The sequence below is a fragment of the Budorcas taxicolor genome, chromosome 19, assembly GCF_023091745.1.
Source record: "Budorcas taxicolor isolate Tak-1 chromosome 19, Takin1.1, whole genome shotgun sequence".
Taxonomy (NCBI): domain Eukaryota; kingdom Metazoa; phylum Chordata; class Mammalia; order Artiodactyla; family Bovidae; genus Budorcas; species Budorcas taxicolor.
The window spans coordinates 48,976,919-48,995,362 of NC_068928.1; the positions used below are offsets into that span (position 1 = coordinate 48,976,919).

The window sequence follows — 18,444 nt, forward strand, 5'->3', positions numbered from 1 at the left end:
AGAATATCACCAACAAAATACACAATATGTTCCCTAAAGGCACTACTTGTAATAACTCCAAACAGGAAGCTACTCAAAATCCCCAGAAGAAGAATAAATAAATTGTGGCATCTTCACACCATGAAAGACTACACGGCAATGGGAATGATCAAACATACAATAGGACATGTCTCACAAACACAGTGCTGAGTGGAAGAAGCCCACTACGGAAGATCACGTACATATGATTCCATTTAATTAGGTTCTCAGGGCATAAATTCCATCTACAGTGTTGGAAGTCAGGACAGTGGTTATCCTGGGGTGATGAGAAGACAGGAATGAGGCATGAGGATCCTATTTCTTGAGCCGGGTGTTGGTTATTGTTTTAGTTTCCGTATCAAATTGCTACAAACTTGGTGGCTTAACCCAACACAGATTTAGTCTCTCAGTTCTGGAAGCCAGAAGTCAGAAATCAAGATGTCTGCAGGGTCAGGCTCCCTCTGAAGGCTCTTCGGGGCCATCTGTTCCTTGCCTTTGCTAGCTCCTGGTGACTCCAGCTGTTTCCTGTGGCTGTATCTTTCAAATCTCCGTCTCGATCACCACGTGGTCTTCTCTCCCGAGGCCTCTTCTCCTCTTCTGTCTCTTGTAAGGACACTGGTCATTGGATTTAGGGGCCACCCAGGATGATCTCAAGAGGCTTAATTTAATCTCAAAGACCCTTTTCCAAATAAGATCACATTCACAGGTTCAGGAGGACATCTCTTCCTGGGAGCCACCATTCAACCACTACAGTTACTTGGGTGTGAAATTTTACCCAGTGATGCATACATGCACTTTTCTGATTGTATTTTATATACCCACATGAACACAGCTTTTAAAGACAGCTCACAACTTCTCAGAAATACAGTTGTTATTCACCATGAGGCATATTGCACACATCTAAGGAAAAAAGACCACAATCCCTGGCATTTCATTGGCCACAATGCCTGCAGAATTTTTGGCTTTTTACAACCTCCCATCCCACTTCTGGTTCTTAGAAGAATGTACAGAAACCTCACAGCAACTTCCACGTATGTTTTTATTAACTGACTTCCCCCCATCCTCCACTACCTAAAGTGGTGAAATCTTTTAACAAATTATAAGCCAGGGGCCATCAGAAGGTCTGGATTCTGCACTGTGTTATCTCAGGGAACCAGGCTGTTATTTTAGACAGATGTTCATAAACTTGGGGACTCCTGGTGTGTGGACCTGGGTGCCTCCAACCCCAGATGGCAGGGGAAGCAGCCAGTGTTCCCTGCCCAGATGACCCAGAAAATGTTCTTAATGAACCATCCAGCATGACTCACATTGGCTCCCACATCTGGCAGATCTGGGTTACATCACTCTTAGTCCTCAGTGTCCTACGGGTTCCTGGGAACGCACTGCCCAGAGTCAAGTGCACCAGCTGCAGCAGCTGGCTGCGTTCACACGCCTCTCTGCGTCATCCTGACGGCCACACACTATGGGGCTGGCTCCAGCTCCCTGTTCCAGAGGCTGAGCCGGCTGCCCCCCAGGAGGCCGCCTCCTCTCACTTTCCCATGGGCCGAAGAAGTCACCATGGAAGTAAAATTCCATGCCAGAGGTGTCCAGGGGAGGACTACATTCTTTGCTTTTCTACACTAATAGCTTCTGGCACTATAATTCAACGTTAGCTGTGTTAATCTGGAGAGAGGAAAAAACCAAACATAAAAAACCAAGCCATTCACATTTCTCAAATAAGATTAGAGGAGAGAAATAAGTATAAACTTTGAAAGAATTTCCAAGAAGAAATACTGATTTAAACAGCATGTAGCACAAGGTGGATGCTAGCAAAGAGGTGACCGTTTTCATGGAGATGGGGGCTTCTGAGTCCTGCTACGTTCTCTCCATCATTTAAAAAGCCCCAAGACTCTCTCACAGTCTACCTAGCAAGACATTCCTGCTTTCTGATTAACTACAGAGCTTTTGAGATCTTTATTTTGTATCCTTTTAGTAACTGATCAGAACTGCCCTGAGGCTGCTTCTGGGACAGAACTCACAGCAGCACTGTGTGGGGAGGTTCTTTATCCTCTTGCTCATTATGGCTAGAATATGATGTAATTCACACTTATGGAACTACAGTCCAAGCCTGTCTCACTCCCCATCAATTCCACCTATTCATTTAGAGTCATGGCTTGTTAGAGCTAGAGAGGACTTTTTTTTTTTTTTAACAAAATCTTTAATTTCATTCTTCTAACTGGTTTGTGAAGCCATATTCTAATTTTAAAGCCAAAACACAAGAAACCTGTGATCCTGACAAGTTAAGTAATTCATCAGCCCTGTTTAGATAACGTCAAACACAATGTACAACCCAGGTCTCCTCACTCCTGGTTTCAAAACTACATCATGAGGCCTCATTAAAAAAAAAAAAAACAAGTCTATTAAAAGACTCAAATTTGGGTTGAGATTTACAAATCTGCAGAGGTGTTCTAAAGAAATAACTAAGAAGAAGACAAAAAGAAAAGGATGGAGAAAATATTCATTTAGATTCAGTCATTTACCGGAGGCTTCAGAATCCTGGCTGCCCAGCAGACTCACCTGGGGGCTTTCCCAAACCCCCAAGTCCAGGTCAGGCTTCAAACAAATTCAATCAGAATCTCTGGATGTGGGGTTTGGATGGCAGTAGCAACCAGGTGACTCCAATGTACAGCCAACTTGGAGTGCCACTGATTTACTGGAGGTTAGACCAAGTATGCATGTGAGAGCTGAATTATAAAGAAAGTTGAGAACTAAAAGAATTGATGCTTTTGAACTGTGGTGTTGGAGAAGATTCTTGAGAGTCCCTTGGACTGCAAGAGATCAAACCAGTCAATCCTAAAGGAAATCAGTCTTGAATATTCATTGGAACGACTGATGCTGAAGCTGAAACTCTAATACTTTGGCCACCTGATGTGAAGAACTGACTTACTGGAAAAGACCCTGATGCTGGGAAAGATTGAAGGCAGGAGGAGAAGGGGACGACAGAGGATGAGATGGTTGGATGGCATCACCAACTCACTGGACATGAGTTTGAGTAGGCTCTGGGAGTTGGTGATGGACAGGGAAGCCTGGCATGCTACAGTCCATGAGGTTACCAAGAGTCGGACATGACTGAGCAACTGAACTGAACTGAACTGAGACCAAAACAGCTATGTAGAGACCAAAATCATAAAATCATAGTTTTCAAAAGAAGAAAGAGGAAAGAAAAGAAAAAGGAATGGAGAGAGGGGTCGTTTATATGATACGATCTTCAATTTACTTTGTCATCCTCTGTGCTTCAGAAGGCTAATTGGTTGTGTGGCCAAACCGAGAAGATTTACATCCGTGATCTCAGCCTGGGACAAGGTCACTCTTCCCCACCACGCCTGTGGCTATAGAAGCATGCAGGCTACAACTGGAGAAAAGGGGGACACAGCAAGCAATCAGGTCCTGCACTCCTCACAGGTTCTCATGATACCTCTCCTCTTTAAAAAGGGCACCAATTACCATATGGTCCAGCAATTCCACACTTTGATATATACCTAAAAGACTAAAGTGCAGGGAATCAAACAAATGTCTGTACACTCAAGTTCACAGCAGCCAAAAGGTAGAAGCAATCCATCCATCTATCAATAGAGGAATGGATAAAGAAAACGAGTTCTCTACAGATAATGGAACATTACTGAACCTGAAAAATAGGGGCATTCTGACATAGGCTACAACGTGGATGAAACTTGAGGACGTTATACCAAATGAAATAAGCCAGTCACAGTACAAATTCTGTATGATCCCACTTTTATGAAGCCCCTAGAATAATCAAATCATAGAGACAGAAAGTTGAATGATGGTTGCTGGGGGTAGGGAGGACACGGAGTATTATTGTTTAACGGGCACAGAGTGTCCGTTTTGCGAGATGAAAACTTGCAGGGATGGTGGTGATAGTAGCGTAACAATGTGACTGTGCTCCAGGCAACTCAATTGGTTAAAATGCTTCAGATGGTTAGAGACAGCACTGGCAGCCCACTCCAGTACTCTTGCCTGGAAACTCCCATGGACGGAGGAGCCTGGTAGGCTGCAGTTCATGGGGTCGCGAAGAGTCGGACACGACTGAGCAACTTCACTCTCCCTTTTCATTTTCATGCATTGAAGAAGGAAATGGCAACCCACTCCAGTGTTCTTGCCTGGAGAATCCCAGGGACAAGACAGCCTGGTGGGCTGCCGTCTATGGGGTCGCACAAAGTTGGACATGACTGACGTGACTTAGCAGCAGCAGAAGCTTCAGTTCAGTTCAGTTCAGTCGCTCAGTCATGTCCAACTCTTTGCGACCCCATGAATCGCAGCACGCCAAGCCTCCCTGTCCATCACCATCTTCCAGAGTTCACTCAGACTCACGTTCATCGAGTCAGTGATGCCATCCAGCCATCTCATCCTTGGTCGTCCCCTTCTTCTCCTGCCCCCAATCCCTCTCAGCATCAAAGTCTTTTCCAATGAGTCAACTCTTTGCATGAGGTGGCCAAAGTACTGGAGTTTCAGCTTTAGCATCATTCCTTCCAAAGAAATCCCAGGGTTGATCTCCTTCAGAATGAACTGGTTGGATCTCCTGGCAGTCCAAGGGACCCTCAAGAGTCTTTTCCAACACCACAGTTCAAAAGCATCAATTCTTCAGCGCTCAGCCTTCTTCACAGTCCAACTCTCACATCCATACATGACCACAGGAAAAACCATAGCCTTGACTAGATGGACCTTAGTCAGCAAAGTAATGTCTCTGCTTTTGAATATACTATCTAGGTTGGTCATAACTTTTCTTCCAAGGAGTAAGCGTCTTTTAATTTCATGGCTTAAGATGGTATATTTTTTAGCAAGTAGGGGGACACCCAATGAGTGCCTCTCATTTTCTTCTCTCGGGTGTTGGCAAAGGTTACTGAGGACAAAATCACAAAGGTAGACATGTCATCTCTGAGGTTCATGCCCAACATACCCCAGGCTGCTGAAATCTGTTTGGCAGGACTAACTGCCTCAAGAAAGAGTTAGAGAGCCTCATGACTCCTCCGGGGACACACTGAGTATTATATAATTACCAAGTTGCCAGTTTCCAAACAAGACGAGGTGAATTCTGATGTGCTCTGTGTCTATGAAGTGTCAATTGATGGTTAATTCCCAAATAACTTTATCAAGGAGCCTTTTTCTAATTCCCAAACGCAGTAATGCCATTTATTTGTTAGTTGAGAAATCTCTTGTTTCCTCTTTGGCGGGTTGACTCAAATGTATTGTGAAAGAGGGACTTATTTTTCATCTTTTCCTGCCTTCTGGCTTGGTATTCTAGGGGCAAAGAACATATTCAGCAAGGAGAAAATTCCGTTGCCAATGGCTCTTTTTTTGAGCTGCTCTTTAATCCACAGCTTTCAAGTGAGTAAGCTTTCTCCTTGACTAACATCTCTGCAGCAGGCAGAGAAGGAAAAATGTGCATCTCTTTTCTGATCAGTGGTCCTAACCCTTTCCTTCAGCCTGTGATGATTCTATACAGAGGAAGACTTGTGAAGACATTTTCTAGGGGAAGTCACCTGGGCCCTAGAGGCTGGTCCCTATGCCAACATGTTTGAGCTCTGGCCAGGCATCTGAAAAAGCTTGTCATGCTTCCCCAGCCTCGGACCAGCAGCCCCAGAGCACCACTTACACTTGACCCAGAAAGTCTGTCCCAGTGATTCATCAGGAAGCCCAAAGTTTGGCAGCTGAAAAAATGTAAACTTTCTGCTTTAAGAATTTGCAAATTAACAGTTCTACCAGAAGTCAATCACTCAAAGGAGTTGGATTAAATACTTGGACATCCTTCTACTGAGCTCAAGACACAGTGAAACACTGACTTGTTTCTTTGGCACAAGGTTTTGCAAGACAAAATAAATTTCCCTACATCTGAGCAATAACAGAAAAGGGGAGAGGTTCTTGTCCATGGAGGGAAAAGGAAATCTAACTTAAACAATATGACTTATTTGTGATACGTTCTAACCAGTGTCCATATTTTTATGGGTTCTTTTCATATTGATATTTACGAATCACTTCCACAATACTCCATAATATAAGACATGCCATCTTGGGGACTCCAGGAGACAGCCTGAAGAGCAAAACGGAAGCCGCTTTATGTGGTGCTCCTAATGGCTACCACCTGCTCAAAATGCATAGACAGTTTTCAACTATATTCCTCATTACATATCTGAATTCAGACACATAAACGTAACCTTCCTGCCTCCCGCACTCCCACCTCAGGTTTGCCCCATGAATGCTTTGAAGGGAGAAGATCCCCCTTGCTTAGACAGAAAGAAAACAACTCCCTTGCTTATAACTGCCACGGGTGCTTCATGATTTCCACAAGGCTCTCTGGAGTCGACGGAACTCTGGAACTATGAAGTGGTCCACAGAGCATGTGGACAGCGGCATCCCAGCCATACATACCACCCCAGATCAATGTCATCTTCTCAGGTCTCTGTGTGCAGACATAAGGCTAGCAAATAGTTCAAAACTATTACACATATTGACATGGGAGGAGGAAGAAAAGGTGTATTTTTCCACCGTTACTCCTTAAAAAGCACCCTAAGCACTGTATGTTAACTTAACAGCCTATTCCTTTATTTGCCCAAAAGAGAGAATTCAGTTCATGAAATACCACCATCAATTGATACTGAGTGTTCATTATACATACAGCCCAACAGTGAGATAATATACTGTGTTCCAAAACACTGTTAAGGCTCTCAGTACATTCTTTGGCTCATTGAAATAGTGGAATGACCATCAATTGTGTAAAAGGAGAAATTTCCTTGTACATTCCAGAATAAATGAAATAAAACCTCTACCAGCAAAATTTAGTGCTTAATAACTTGCATACTGAAGTTTCCATTTAATCAACTGTGACTTTTGTTATTTTATTTAATATATCTAGAAAGAATCACCAAAAGAGGAACTTTAATATCACTTCTAAATTCAATTAGAGTGGTTATGTTTTTATGGTAGAGTAACATTCACAGGGCCATTCTTTAATACACAAGTTATTAAATCCCACAGTCCCTTAATCCATACTGCAGACTAATCTAATACATTTAAGCTGCCCTTGAGAAGCCATCTCAAAGCACAGGGCTCACAGAGTGTGATCGCTTTCACTTTTCTGACCCAAGAAGTAATTTTTTTCCCCTCTTGACATCTTACGAGTCATCTTCAATAATGTTTTTTCTGTAGTTCTAATTTCTCTCAACTCCTGACATGCCAGACTGACTTGACAAGTCTGTTCTTCTCCTCCAGAAACATCCATCAACTGCAGCTATTGCTGACTCCCAGGCACATGGTCTGGCAGATACCCTGTTATGAAATAAACCCACAAATCCAGATGAAAAGCCAGACGCTTTCTGGCATGCTCCACACACTTCCCACTCTGCCTGTGACAGATGCTCTCAGTAGCCTGAGGACAAGGAAACTCACATACACACAGACACACAGAATCTGGCCAAGTAGGTGGAAGTAGGTAAGTCACCATGTCACTTTGAGCCTCTCTTCTTCCCCTATTTGTAAGATGGGAATACTGATTGTATCTACCTTCGTTAACACGATGACCAACAATCAAAAGACGCTCTGGTACTTAGGGTGGCATGTGAAGTTTTTATCAAAATCTTTAGTCTGATTTCTTAGGGAACTGGACTAATTTTTTCAGGTCCAGACAAATAGGCAAGGCAAGCACCAGCAAGTTCTAAATCAGGGTTCTACTGCTTTAAATATTTTTTTCAGAACAAGGTCGGATGTAAATTAACAATGACAGCAGCCCCTAGAGGATTAAGCCAGTTTATGTGGTAACTGAACTAAAGATGAATTCTTTAATACAAAGTCAAAATGGTCCCAATTTAGAATGACAAGATAGTTCAACAAAGGCTTATGCTTTTAATCTGGAAAAAGTTGACTATAAATGATCTCAATCTTAACAGAAATTGAATTAGGCGAAGCTAGACAGTGAGAACTAACGCAAGCATCTACCACATACACACTTTCTGAGCTAGGTATTATGCCATATTTTAAGCAAGGAAACTGAATAAAGAAAAGGTTTAATAGGGATAAAGGGAAAATGGCTATTTGATGACAATCAACAATGTTGGCTACATTACATTACTCTTCTGTTACTAAGAGAGCTATATTTTGAAAATTAAGATCTATATGCTATTCAAGTAGAAAAATCAAAGTATAAAGTACTAAGTCTGCACAGGTTACCCACCAATTCAAGCTGTTGGTACTTCCCTGCAAACTTTCCATTCTGCCCTCAGACGAATAGGTAGGTGATGGACAGATGGACAGATGACAGATGGATTTATGGTCTTTGAAATCAAACCTATACATCATAAAACATTTTCCATAACATTTGTACCAATTAAACCAGAATCACACCCCCAAAGACACAATTCATCTTACTGTTGATCAAAAAAGAAAATTATTTTTAAAGATGGAATAGCTTTTTAGCTTTTTGACCACTTTACAACAAGAAGAAAATCTTTTATTTTCATAGTCACGGTGAGATTTTAACTCTCAGTGCTCAACTTTGAAATTTTTTATGTGTTGGGCAATGAAACTTCTTTTTAGAAGAGCTACAATTGAATGGAACTCTTAACAATAATTTATCAGTTATTTTAAAAATAAACTTTAAAAATTAGAGTTTTAAAGTTTTACGACATGGTTATCTGGAATAGGGTATTTCCAGATTTGTGCGGAAATATACTATAGATAAAGAGGGCTTTTTTCTCCTTTGGATCTATGTGTTGGCAATGAAACTTCTTACAAAATTGGCTGCAAGTCTGACTTCTGCCCCAAATGTGTTCATTTAGTACTATGAATCCAGAACATCTCCGCAGATGTTCAGTAGACAAAGCATCAAGAAAGGGGCAGGGAGAGCTGGGGTATAAACATGGTGCCCTCACTCCCACTTCATCCTGATGCCAACCCATCAGTCCCATGGGTCAGGAGCTGTAAAATTATTGCCCTCTCTTCGCTGGAGTTTCTATCTGAGGCTCTTGTCACTGGTGGAAAGCAAGCTGGCAATCCACAGAGGCATAAGATACAGAGACATGGCATGGTGTGGGACACCGTGACTTGAGGACAGAAAGTCAAAGCCATGGTTATGAATTTTGCCATAAATGAATGATGTGACCTCAGTAAGTGAGTTGAAACTGTTTGCATCTCAGTTCCTCATCTGCAAAATAAGGCAAGTGGATCACCAAATTTTTAAAATTCTTTCCAACTGTAGAAATCTTTATTACAAGGATAAGCACAATTTACAACCAGCAATTTTCAAATCTGGGCCTCATTTGCAACAATTCTTCCCTATAGGGCTTCTGCATCCTGAATTTCCTGAAGCCAAACAAAACAAAAAACCCCAAGGTACCAAATGATTCTTAATGTCCTCCTTCAAACATTTTGTTGCATCTCATGAACTATCAGGGAAGTATTAATGCCAAGTCACAGGCATTTGGATTCCAGTATGTCTTAAGGGGCCATATTTGGGGTGGATTAAAGAAGAGACTAACAGTAAGGACCTACTATATTGCACAGGCAACTATATTCAGAATCTTGTGATACTCCATAATGTGAATATAAATCACTTTGCCGTACACCTGAAACCAACACAACATTATAAATCTTCTATACTTTAAAAAAGAAAACAAGAGACTAAAACCCATCATTTGATTTTTGGAAGTTTAATATGTAAAACCAGAACATTTTTTCAGTTTTTTTAGCCTAAATGAAACAGACTTGAAAAATCTGACGCTAGGTAAAAGATATGCAAAATCTGATCCTGTTGTGAAGGAGGTAATGTATCTTTGATTACTAAAATTATAACAAAGATAGAAAATTTTCAAACCAAAGGAGAAAAAAAAACACAACTCTTTATAGTATACTTCTGGTTTGCCTTCCACACAAGTCTAGAAATATTCTACTCCAGATAACCATATTTTAAAACTCTAAAACTATTTTTTTATTTTTAAAATAAATGATAAATTATTGCTGAGTTCTGTTCAAATTGTAGCCCTTCTAAAATATTCTATGTTAAAGATCACTACAGATTTAACAAAGACTTACAATAAACAACAGCTAACTGATGGTCAATCAGGACCTTATTTTTAGGTCAGTAGGAAATCATGATTCAGATCCTCTAAGGTTAAAAGGGGGAGTCACAGTACTGTAAAATGTCACAAAACACAAATAGTTTTACTTCTTCCAAAGGTACAGGTAATCCTTGTAGTTCAATGAAGCAGAATTGCAAACTTTTCAATTCACCCTAAGCCTTATTCCAAGATCCTAGCCAATTTTCTCCTCTGCATTGATCTGGCTCCTCTTTTGGCCCTTTGCATATAAGTCTTTAAATTGTTATTGGCCTAGTTACTGTATACAGTAACTGTAAATCCCTTGAAGGCGGTATCCAAACTTTATACTTTCCTGGTAAAGTTTAACTCCTAAATGAAGTGCCCTCTGAAGACACCTAATTCAAAGTTTTATTCCTTTAGAAAAAAATTATATTTTCTTATACAGGTAATACCTTTAGCAGAGACTGAAAACTTTCCAGCAAAATTCATTTTCTCCTTCCTCCATAGATTAGCACTATCACTGGCCACTTAGATACCTATCAGGATTTTGTTCCCTGCCTGCCTTGTGGTTGGCAGCTGGGTGTAGCTGTGTGACTGTTTCTCTGGTAAGGGGTGTGAGCTGAAGTGATATGTGCCACTCTGGGAGCAGAGTCTCTTCCACTTCCCTTCTTCCTTCTTGTGACAGCACCCAGCCTTGACCATGTACAAGAGGACAGGCCCTGGGGAAAGGAGGAGACACAGGATAGAAGAAACCCAAGTTTGTGAATATCTGAATGGAACAGAACCCCCTTACATATCTGGATTACCTATGTCAAACTGCTAAATGAGAGAGAAATTCACTGTATCCATACTGTGGACTTCTGAGCAGTCTGGATTTTTACTCTAACTAATATATGTCAAAGACGGTGAAGCTCTATACAGTCAGCAAAAACAAGACTGGGACCTGACTGTGGCTCAGATCATGAATTCCTTATTGCCAAATTCAGACATAAATTGAGGAAAGTAGGGAAAACCACGAGATCATTCAGGTATGACCTAAATCAAATCCCTTATGACTATACAGTGGAAGTGACAATAGATTCAAAGTATTAGATCTGATAGAGTCCCTGAAGAACTTTGGACAGAGGTTTGTGACATTGTACAGGAGGCAGTAATCAAGACCTTCCCCCGCCCCCCAAAAATGCAAAAAGGCAAAATGGTTGTCTGAGGCGGCCTTACAAATACCTGAGAAAAGAAGAGAAGCTAAAGGCAAAGGAGAAAAGGAATGATATACTCATTTGAATGCAGAGTTCCAAAGAATAGCAAGGAGAGATAAAAAAGACTTCTTAGTGATCAGTACAAAGAAATAGAGGAAAACAACAGAATGGGAAAGACTAGAGATTTCTTCAAGAAAATTAGAGTTACCAAGGGAACATTTCATGCAAAGATGGGCACAATAAAGGACAGACATGGTATGGAACTAACAGAAGCAGAAGATACTAAGAAGAGGTGGCAAGAATACACAGAAGAACTGTACAAAAAAGATCTTCATGACCCAGATAACCACGATGGTGTGATCACTCACCCAGAGCCAGACATCCTGGAATGCGAAGTCAAGTGGGCCTTTGGAAGCATCGCTAAGAACAAAGCTGGTGGAGGTGATGGAATTTCAGTTGAGTTATTTCAAATCCTAAAAGATGATGCTGTTAAAATACTGTACTCAATATGCCAGCAAATTTGGAAAACTCAGCAGTGGCCACAGGACTGGAAAAGGGCAGTTTTCATTCCAATCCCAAACAAAGGCAATGCCAAAGAATGTTCAAACTACTGCACAGTTGCACTCATCTCCCAAGCTAGCAATGTAATGCTCAAGATTCTCCAAGCCAGGCTTCAATAGTACGTGAACCACGAACTTCCAGATGTTCAAGCTGGATTTAGAAAAGGCAGAGGAACCAGAGATCAAATTGTCAACATCCGTTGGGTCAATGAAAAAGCAAGAGAGTTCCAGAAAAACATCTACTTCTTCTTTATTGACTACACCAAACCCTTTGACTTTGTGGATCACAACAAACTGTGAAAAATTCTTCAAGAGATGGGAATACCAGACCACCTTATCTGCCTCTTGAGAAACCTGTATGCAGGTCAGGAAGCGACAGTTAGAACTGGACATGGAACAACAGACTGGTTCCAAATACAGAAAGGAATATGTCAAGGGTGTATATTGTCACCCTGCTTATTAAATGTCTATGCAGAGTACATCATGCGAAATGCCGGGCTGGAAGAAGCACAAGCTGGAATCAAGATTGCCGGGAGAAATATCAATAACCTCAAATACGCAGATGACACCACCCTTACGGCAGAAAGTGAAGAAGAACTAAAGAGCCTCTTGATGAAAGTGAAAGAGGAGAGTGATAAAGTTGGCTTAAAACTCAACATTCAGAAAACTAAGATCATGGGATCTGGCCCCATCACTTCATGGCAAATAGAAGGGGAAATAATGTACACAGTGAGAGACTTTATTTGGGGGCTCCAAAATCACTGCAGATGGTAACTGGAGCCATGAAATTAAAAGACACTTGCTCCTTGGAAGAAAAGTTATGACAAACCTAGATGGCATATTAAAAACCAGAGACATGACTTTGTCTAGTCAAAGCTATGGTTTTTCCAGTAGTCATGTATGGATGTGAGAGTTGGACTATAAAGAAAGCTGAGCGCCGAAGAATTGATGCTTTTGAACTCTGGTGTTGGAGAAGACTATTGAGAGTCCCTTGGACTGCGAGGAGATCCAACCAGTCAATCCTAAAGGAAATCAACCCTGAATATTCATTGGAAGGACTGATGCTGAAGCTGAAACTCCAATCCTTTGGCCACCTGATGCAGAGAACTGATCCATTGGAAAAGACCCTGATGCTGGGAAAGACTGAAGGCAAGAGGAGAAGGGGATGGCAGAGGATGAGATGGTTGGATGGCATCACCGACTCAATGGAGAAGAGTTTGAGCAAGCTCTGGGAGTGGATAAAGGACAGGGAAGCCTGTTGTACTGCAGTCTATGAGGTCGCAACTGAACTGAACTGAATACATGTGTATTTATAGTGGAAAGGATGAGAAAATATGAGAAGCAGGAGAAAAGCCACCTGGACCCTACACCACCTAATAATTATTAAGCTCTTGACTTCTCTCTGTATCTACAGAAGAACCACATACATGTATTTTTCTACAGAAACAGAGTCTCTCTTACTTCATATCATCTTCTATCTATTAATATTTTTCTTTCTTGTTATTGGCTGCGCCTTGCAGCTTGCAGGATCTTAGCTCCCTGACCAGGGATCGAACCCAGGGCCTCGGCAATGAAGGTGCGAATCCTAACCACTGAACCACCAGGGAATTTCCTAACAGTTTTCAGTATCAAAAATATATACATTTAATCTTTTTAAAAAAAAACTTACTTTGTATTAGGGTATAGCCAGTTAACAAACAATGTGATAGTTTCAGGTAAACAGTGGAAAGACTCAGCCATACAAACACAAGTGTAAATTCTCCCCCAAACTCCCCTCCTATCCAACTGAGCAGAGTTCCATGTGCTATACAGTAGGTCCTTTTTGGTTATCCATTTTAAATATAGCAGAACATACATTTAATCTTAATGGCTATATAATATTCTACTGCTTGGATTTATCAAAATAAACTCAGCTAACTTTTCATTGTTGGCCATTTGCATTTTTTCCTCTTAAAAATTCTGTTATAAACAACACTGCAGAGAACACTTTTGCACACAAACCTCATCAAGTTCTTTTCCCCCTAGGTCTCTCTATTCTCAGCATAAATCTGCAAAGGTGTTCCCTCTTTCTCAGGGCCTGCATTAAATCATATGTCTGATAAGTATTTATCAGGCTGCCTTCATTCATTATATTTTTGAAAAAACTCCTATTTATGTTTTGTCAACCAGAAAAACCAAACAAGGTCCAGCTCCCACTCGGCACCTGGAATGAATAATTGACTCCCTACACATGTAAGACAAACTGTCCCTGTACAATGTAGTCCTGCCTAGTAACATGCACAAAAAGGAAAGCAGTAGTAGACCTTGTTTCCTGTTGGCAAACCTTGATCTACATCTGTGTTGCCAGTTACTTGTTCAACAAACCTGTTACTTTTTTGGAAATAATAAATAATTCAGAGAAAGTCGTTTTGAATCCTCTGACATCTGTTGCTTGTATGACTCTGAATTATTCATCAGTGAGCATAAACAGCATTAATTAAAGAAAAGGACTGAGGCAAACCAAGGAAATAGAAAAACGAGCACTGCAGAAGAAAATGCCTTTACTTAACCCATACTTCACTTGTCATGGACAAATATCCAAAGAGCCCGCCAGTTCTTGTAATTTAAAGGAACTGGTACACGTAAGATACCAGAAGGCGGGATCTAAATGAGGAACGCTATTTCATGTTTCATGCTTTTTTCCCTCCTTCAGAAAAATCACCTTCTTTGATTTAGTCTCTTTCAGCACTCTACCTGCTCGTTCTCTGGGTCTGAAAGAGTGTTGTGGTATTCAAAGGGAAAGGAAATTTACTAATTGAGGTGCAAAAGAATTGCAAGAAGTGTCCCAGATCAAGTCATCCTATTCTCATTTGTAGACCAAGATTTAGAAATATTAATGGAAGAGGTCCCCCAAATTAACAGCAGCTCAATTCATCTGGCTGCCACCACCTGATCATTTATTTCCATGACGACATTGGCACTTCCTCTCAACAAAGCGCTTTCTTGTTTGTGGTAAAGAGCAAAAGAAAAACCTTACAGCCTGGCTGCCTATTCCACCCGGGTGGCCCTGGGCTAATTCTTTCCCCAGTCTCTCTCTCTGCATCGGGAGAGTGATATTAGATTCAGTAACACCCTCCACTGTAGAAAAGCCTACGGACTCTGTGTGTGGAGGGAATGTGTGAGCAGACAAGAAACGTGTTAGGGTTTACGCAGCACTGTTGGTAAACACATGCCTCCAGAGGTGGGGCCCTGGGTGTCTCAGCAACTGGTTGGTTTCTCAGGGACCAGAAGAAACAGGCCTCTCTGGAAATGCAAGGTGGCGGTTGGGGGGAGCTGCAGAGGCTGGTTTGAGTCAGAAATTTTCAGAGAAACCTATTCCTTTGTCTGGCTCTGGTGACTTGCTCAGTGAGGATTTCTTGACTCCGAGGTAACCTGGCCTCCTGCTCCCCTCGCTCTGGTACCAACTGCTGGGGTTGTTGTGGGCAACAGAGGAGAAACACTGAGCAGAGAACAGAGCGGCCGGAGAAGGGGGGGCCGGGGAACAACCAGACTGAAGAAAGTCACAAGCCCTGTTTAGGGTCTTTTCAAAACCTCTGAATTCAGAGGCATGACAAGCAATTGGCAAGGTCTTCTTGGTGGTAGCCACTAATGAACGGCTTCTGTGCAGAAATGACCACTCCAGCCTCTCCAGATTGGGTGCACAGAGACCTCCCAAGGCTTCCAGAAAAAGAGAGACACAGAAACCCTCCATGCACTTTTGAATCCTTTCAGTAACACCCTTTCAAAGGATGTCACAAATGGGGACAAACCTCCCTTGTTTTTTCCCAGTTTAGTTTGTTGTTGTTTTGTTCCGGCGAGGAGGAAGGTTGGAAGAGGAAAAGGAGATGGTGGAGGGGAGCGTAGAAGAGGGGAGAAACTGCTGGCTCTGCCTGGCTCGGAATGGCCCTTCATCAAAGGGGGCTTGTTCTTAAAAACGGCAGCGGACGGGTGGAAAAGAAGCCAAGATGCTCAGTTTCCCAAAAAGAGTCTGAACAGGGACTTCTGTGTCTCTTTCAGGCACTACCCAAAATGCAACTACGGATTTAGAAAAGATCACTTATATAGCACTGGATTTGAAGAAATGAACTTAAAAAAGATCTCTTTTAGAAAGACAATAGATGGATTTGCTGGGTAAGAGGTCCTTCCACCGAAATCCAAGTCCAGTTAGGATGGATGAAGCCTGTTTGTAATGTCAAAAAGTGTCCCAGATGCCCACACAGGGTTTATTTCATTCAAATATTCAAACAACAAACGCTGACCCAGAGTACTTTCTCTTTTGGAAGGGGGAAAAAAAAGGGCCTACCTCCTTCCTGTCTAATCCAAGCAGGCTTTAAGCTAGACGTAAAGTGGTAAAGTGAGAGTCTTAGGGATGAATACCAGGTGATGGTTTCATCACAGCTGGATGCCATGGCTCTTAACAGGAAGAGCCTGGGGGCACCCAGACTGAAGGCTTGGTTTGGTGATGATACTATGATGCACCTAGAAACTGGGAGTTGTAAAAACACTCTACATGCAAGTGCTGAGAAAGATGTTAAGGGGGAGGAAGGGAGCACCAGGGTTCTCCATCTAGGAGAACCCACAGTGCAGAGGGAAGCCAGGTCACCCAATCCTTGAATGCTATCTGAATGGTAAAAATAACACCTGGAGTCACCAGTGGAGATATCAATGGGCAGCTCAGGAAACCTTGCCTCAGAGGCAAAACCCAGTGTTTCTAAACTTTACCTGGGAATCTTGTTACATTGCAGATTCTGACTCAGAAGTTCTGGGATGGGGCCCGAGATCCTGCATTTCTAACAAGCTTCCAAATGATGCTCTGCAGCTGGTCTACAGACCATACTCTGAGTTGTAACAGTTCAACCCAGGCAACACATTAGAATCACTGTAATTCTGAAAGAGAAACCCCTGACCCAGTCCTTCCCACGACCAATTAAATCAGTATATGTGGCAGTGAGGCCAACCACTGGGATTTTTTTTTAAAAGTTTCCCAGGTGAGTTTTACATGCAAGCAGGGCTGGGGACCCACTAGCTGGACTATTCTGACTCTCCTTATCAACTAGGTATGTGGACCCAGGAAACTTAATCTCTAGGAATCTCAGTTTGATATCAGAAAAAGGGGATATGCTGGCAGAAATGGATTGGTATAGAAACAAGCATTTCTGAAAGCACTTTGAAAGAAGATAAAATACAATAGTTACTTTATTTGAGTTCTTACCTTCCTTGATTGGAATGAGTTCATAGTCCCTGACTAATCAGATTTCACAAGTATCAGCTGCGTGCTAATTCTATGGAATAGAATGGTTTTTAGCTAAGATCTCCCTGTTGTTCTGTTAATGCCCCAAAGCCCAGTGTGTTGGGATTCTTTCTTAAATGACAATCCCGAGCTCCCTGGGTGCAAGAAAGGTCTCCTGCTAACAATTTTGGACTTTCTGTGCAATAAACAAAGCGTGGAAGGGCATCAGTTCTGCCAGCCACCAACAGATGGCGTCAGCGGTCGTGCAAGGTCCTTTCAGCTTCGGCCTTGGCCTTGCTCCTTAATCTCTGTCACACTTGCTGTCTATGAAATGTAGTGTCTTGTTAAAAACTAACTGAAAGTTAAAAAAGAGAAAAAGAGTCAAAATGCAAGTGTCTCTGGATAATAAAACAAGAGTTATAAAGGAGTAAGAGACCTTGACATCACTAACTCACTAAGAAAACAATTTTACCAGCAACAGGTACACAAGCGAAGACTAGCGTCATTTTGGATTTAGAACAAACAGGCCTGCAGAACCCCATCAGTGAGAAGAGCCTCTTGTCCCTAGCTGATATCACACTGAAGTTGCTTCTCAAATCCACACAGAAAACAAAACAACCCACCACCACAAGGCAAGGCTATAATCTCAGCAACACTCACCAGAACAAAGACCCTCTGAGAACCAGAGCTCCGTTTCCTCTGTGAGCCGAGAATACCATCAGCTGTTTCTAAGAACCTCCCACCCCTTATCAGCCGTGGGTACACTGATGTCCACATCAGGGCAGCTGAGTTCTCTGTGCAGGAACTAGAATGAATGCCATCGTCTTAGTCTTTCAAAAGCAACACTCAGGAACCCTGTGCATGGCCAGAATGGTGTATGTTATTCAAGATCAGTGGTTCTCAGCCAAGGGTGATTTTATTCTCCAGAGGACATCTGGTGGCATTGCTTCCACTTGGCGGCACAGGAGACATTCTGGTAGTCACACTGGGCAAAGAAGGGAAGACGCTACTGGCATCTAGTGGGCGGAGGCCAAGGATGCTGCTAAGCGCTCTACAAAGGACAGGGCAGCCCCTCACAATGAAGAATGAGCCAATGTCAACGGTGCTGTGGTTCAAGAAAGCCTCCTCTAGAGGCCAGGAATTTCAGCCAAGAAAATTTAAATTCCAAAAGTCAATTTCCTACTGTCGCCACCAAAAACATCCTGACTGGGAAGACAAAAGCTAATTAATGGGAACTCCCTCCTGGAGACAAAAATCAACCCTCCCAAGCTTTCTTTGTCCATTTTTGAGTACAGGGTGTTCCTTGTTTTTGCCAACCTCCCCCCCTTCTGGACCTCATT

The 18,444-nt window shown here is 42.1% G+C and overlaps 1 protein-coding gene across 1 annotated transcript in view; it reads right to left on the bottom strand.

Moving 5' to 3' along the window:
• PITPNC1 (phosphatidylinositol transfer protein cytoplasmic 1) overlaps positions 1–17,881 on the bottom strand; it is a 189,996-nt gene extending 172,115 nt beyond the window's left edge. The window contains exon 1 of the mRNA XM_052658232.1: positions 17,765–17,881. Coding sequence (XP_052514192.1) covers positions 17,765–17,881 — 117 coding nt within the window. The remainder of the gene's footprint in view (positions 1–17,764) is intronic.
• Positions 17,882–18,444: the final 563 nt, after the last annotated feature.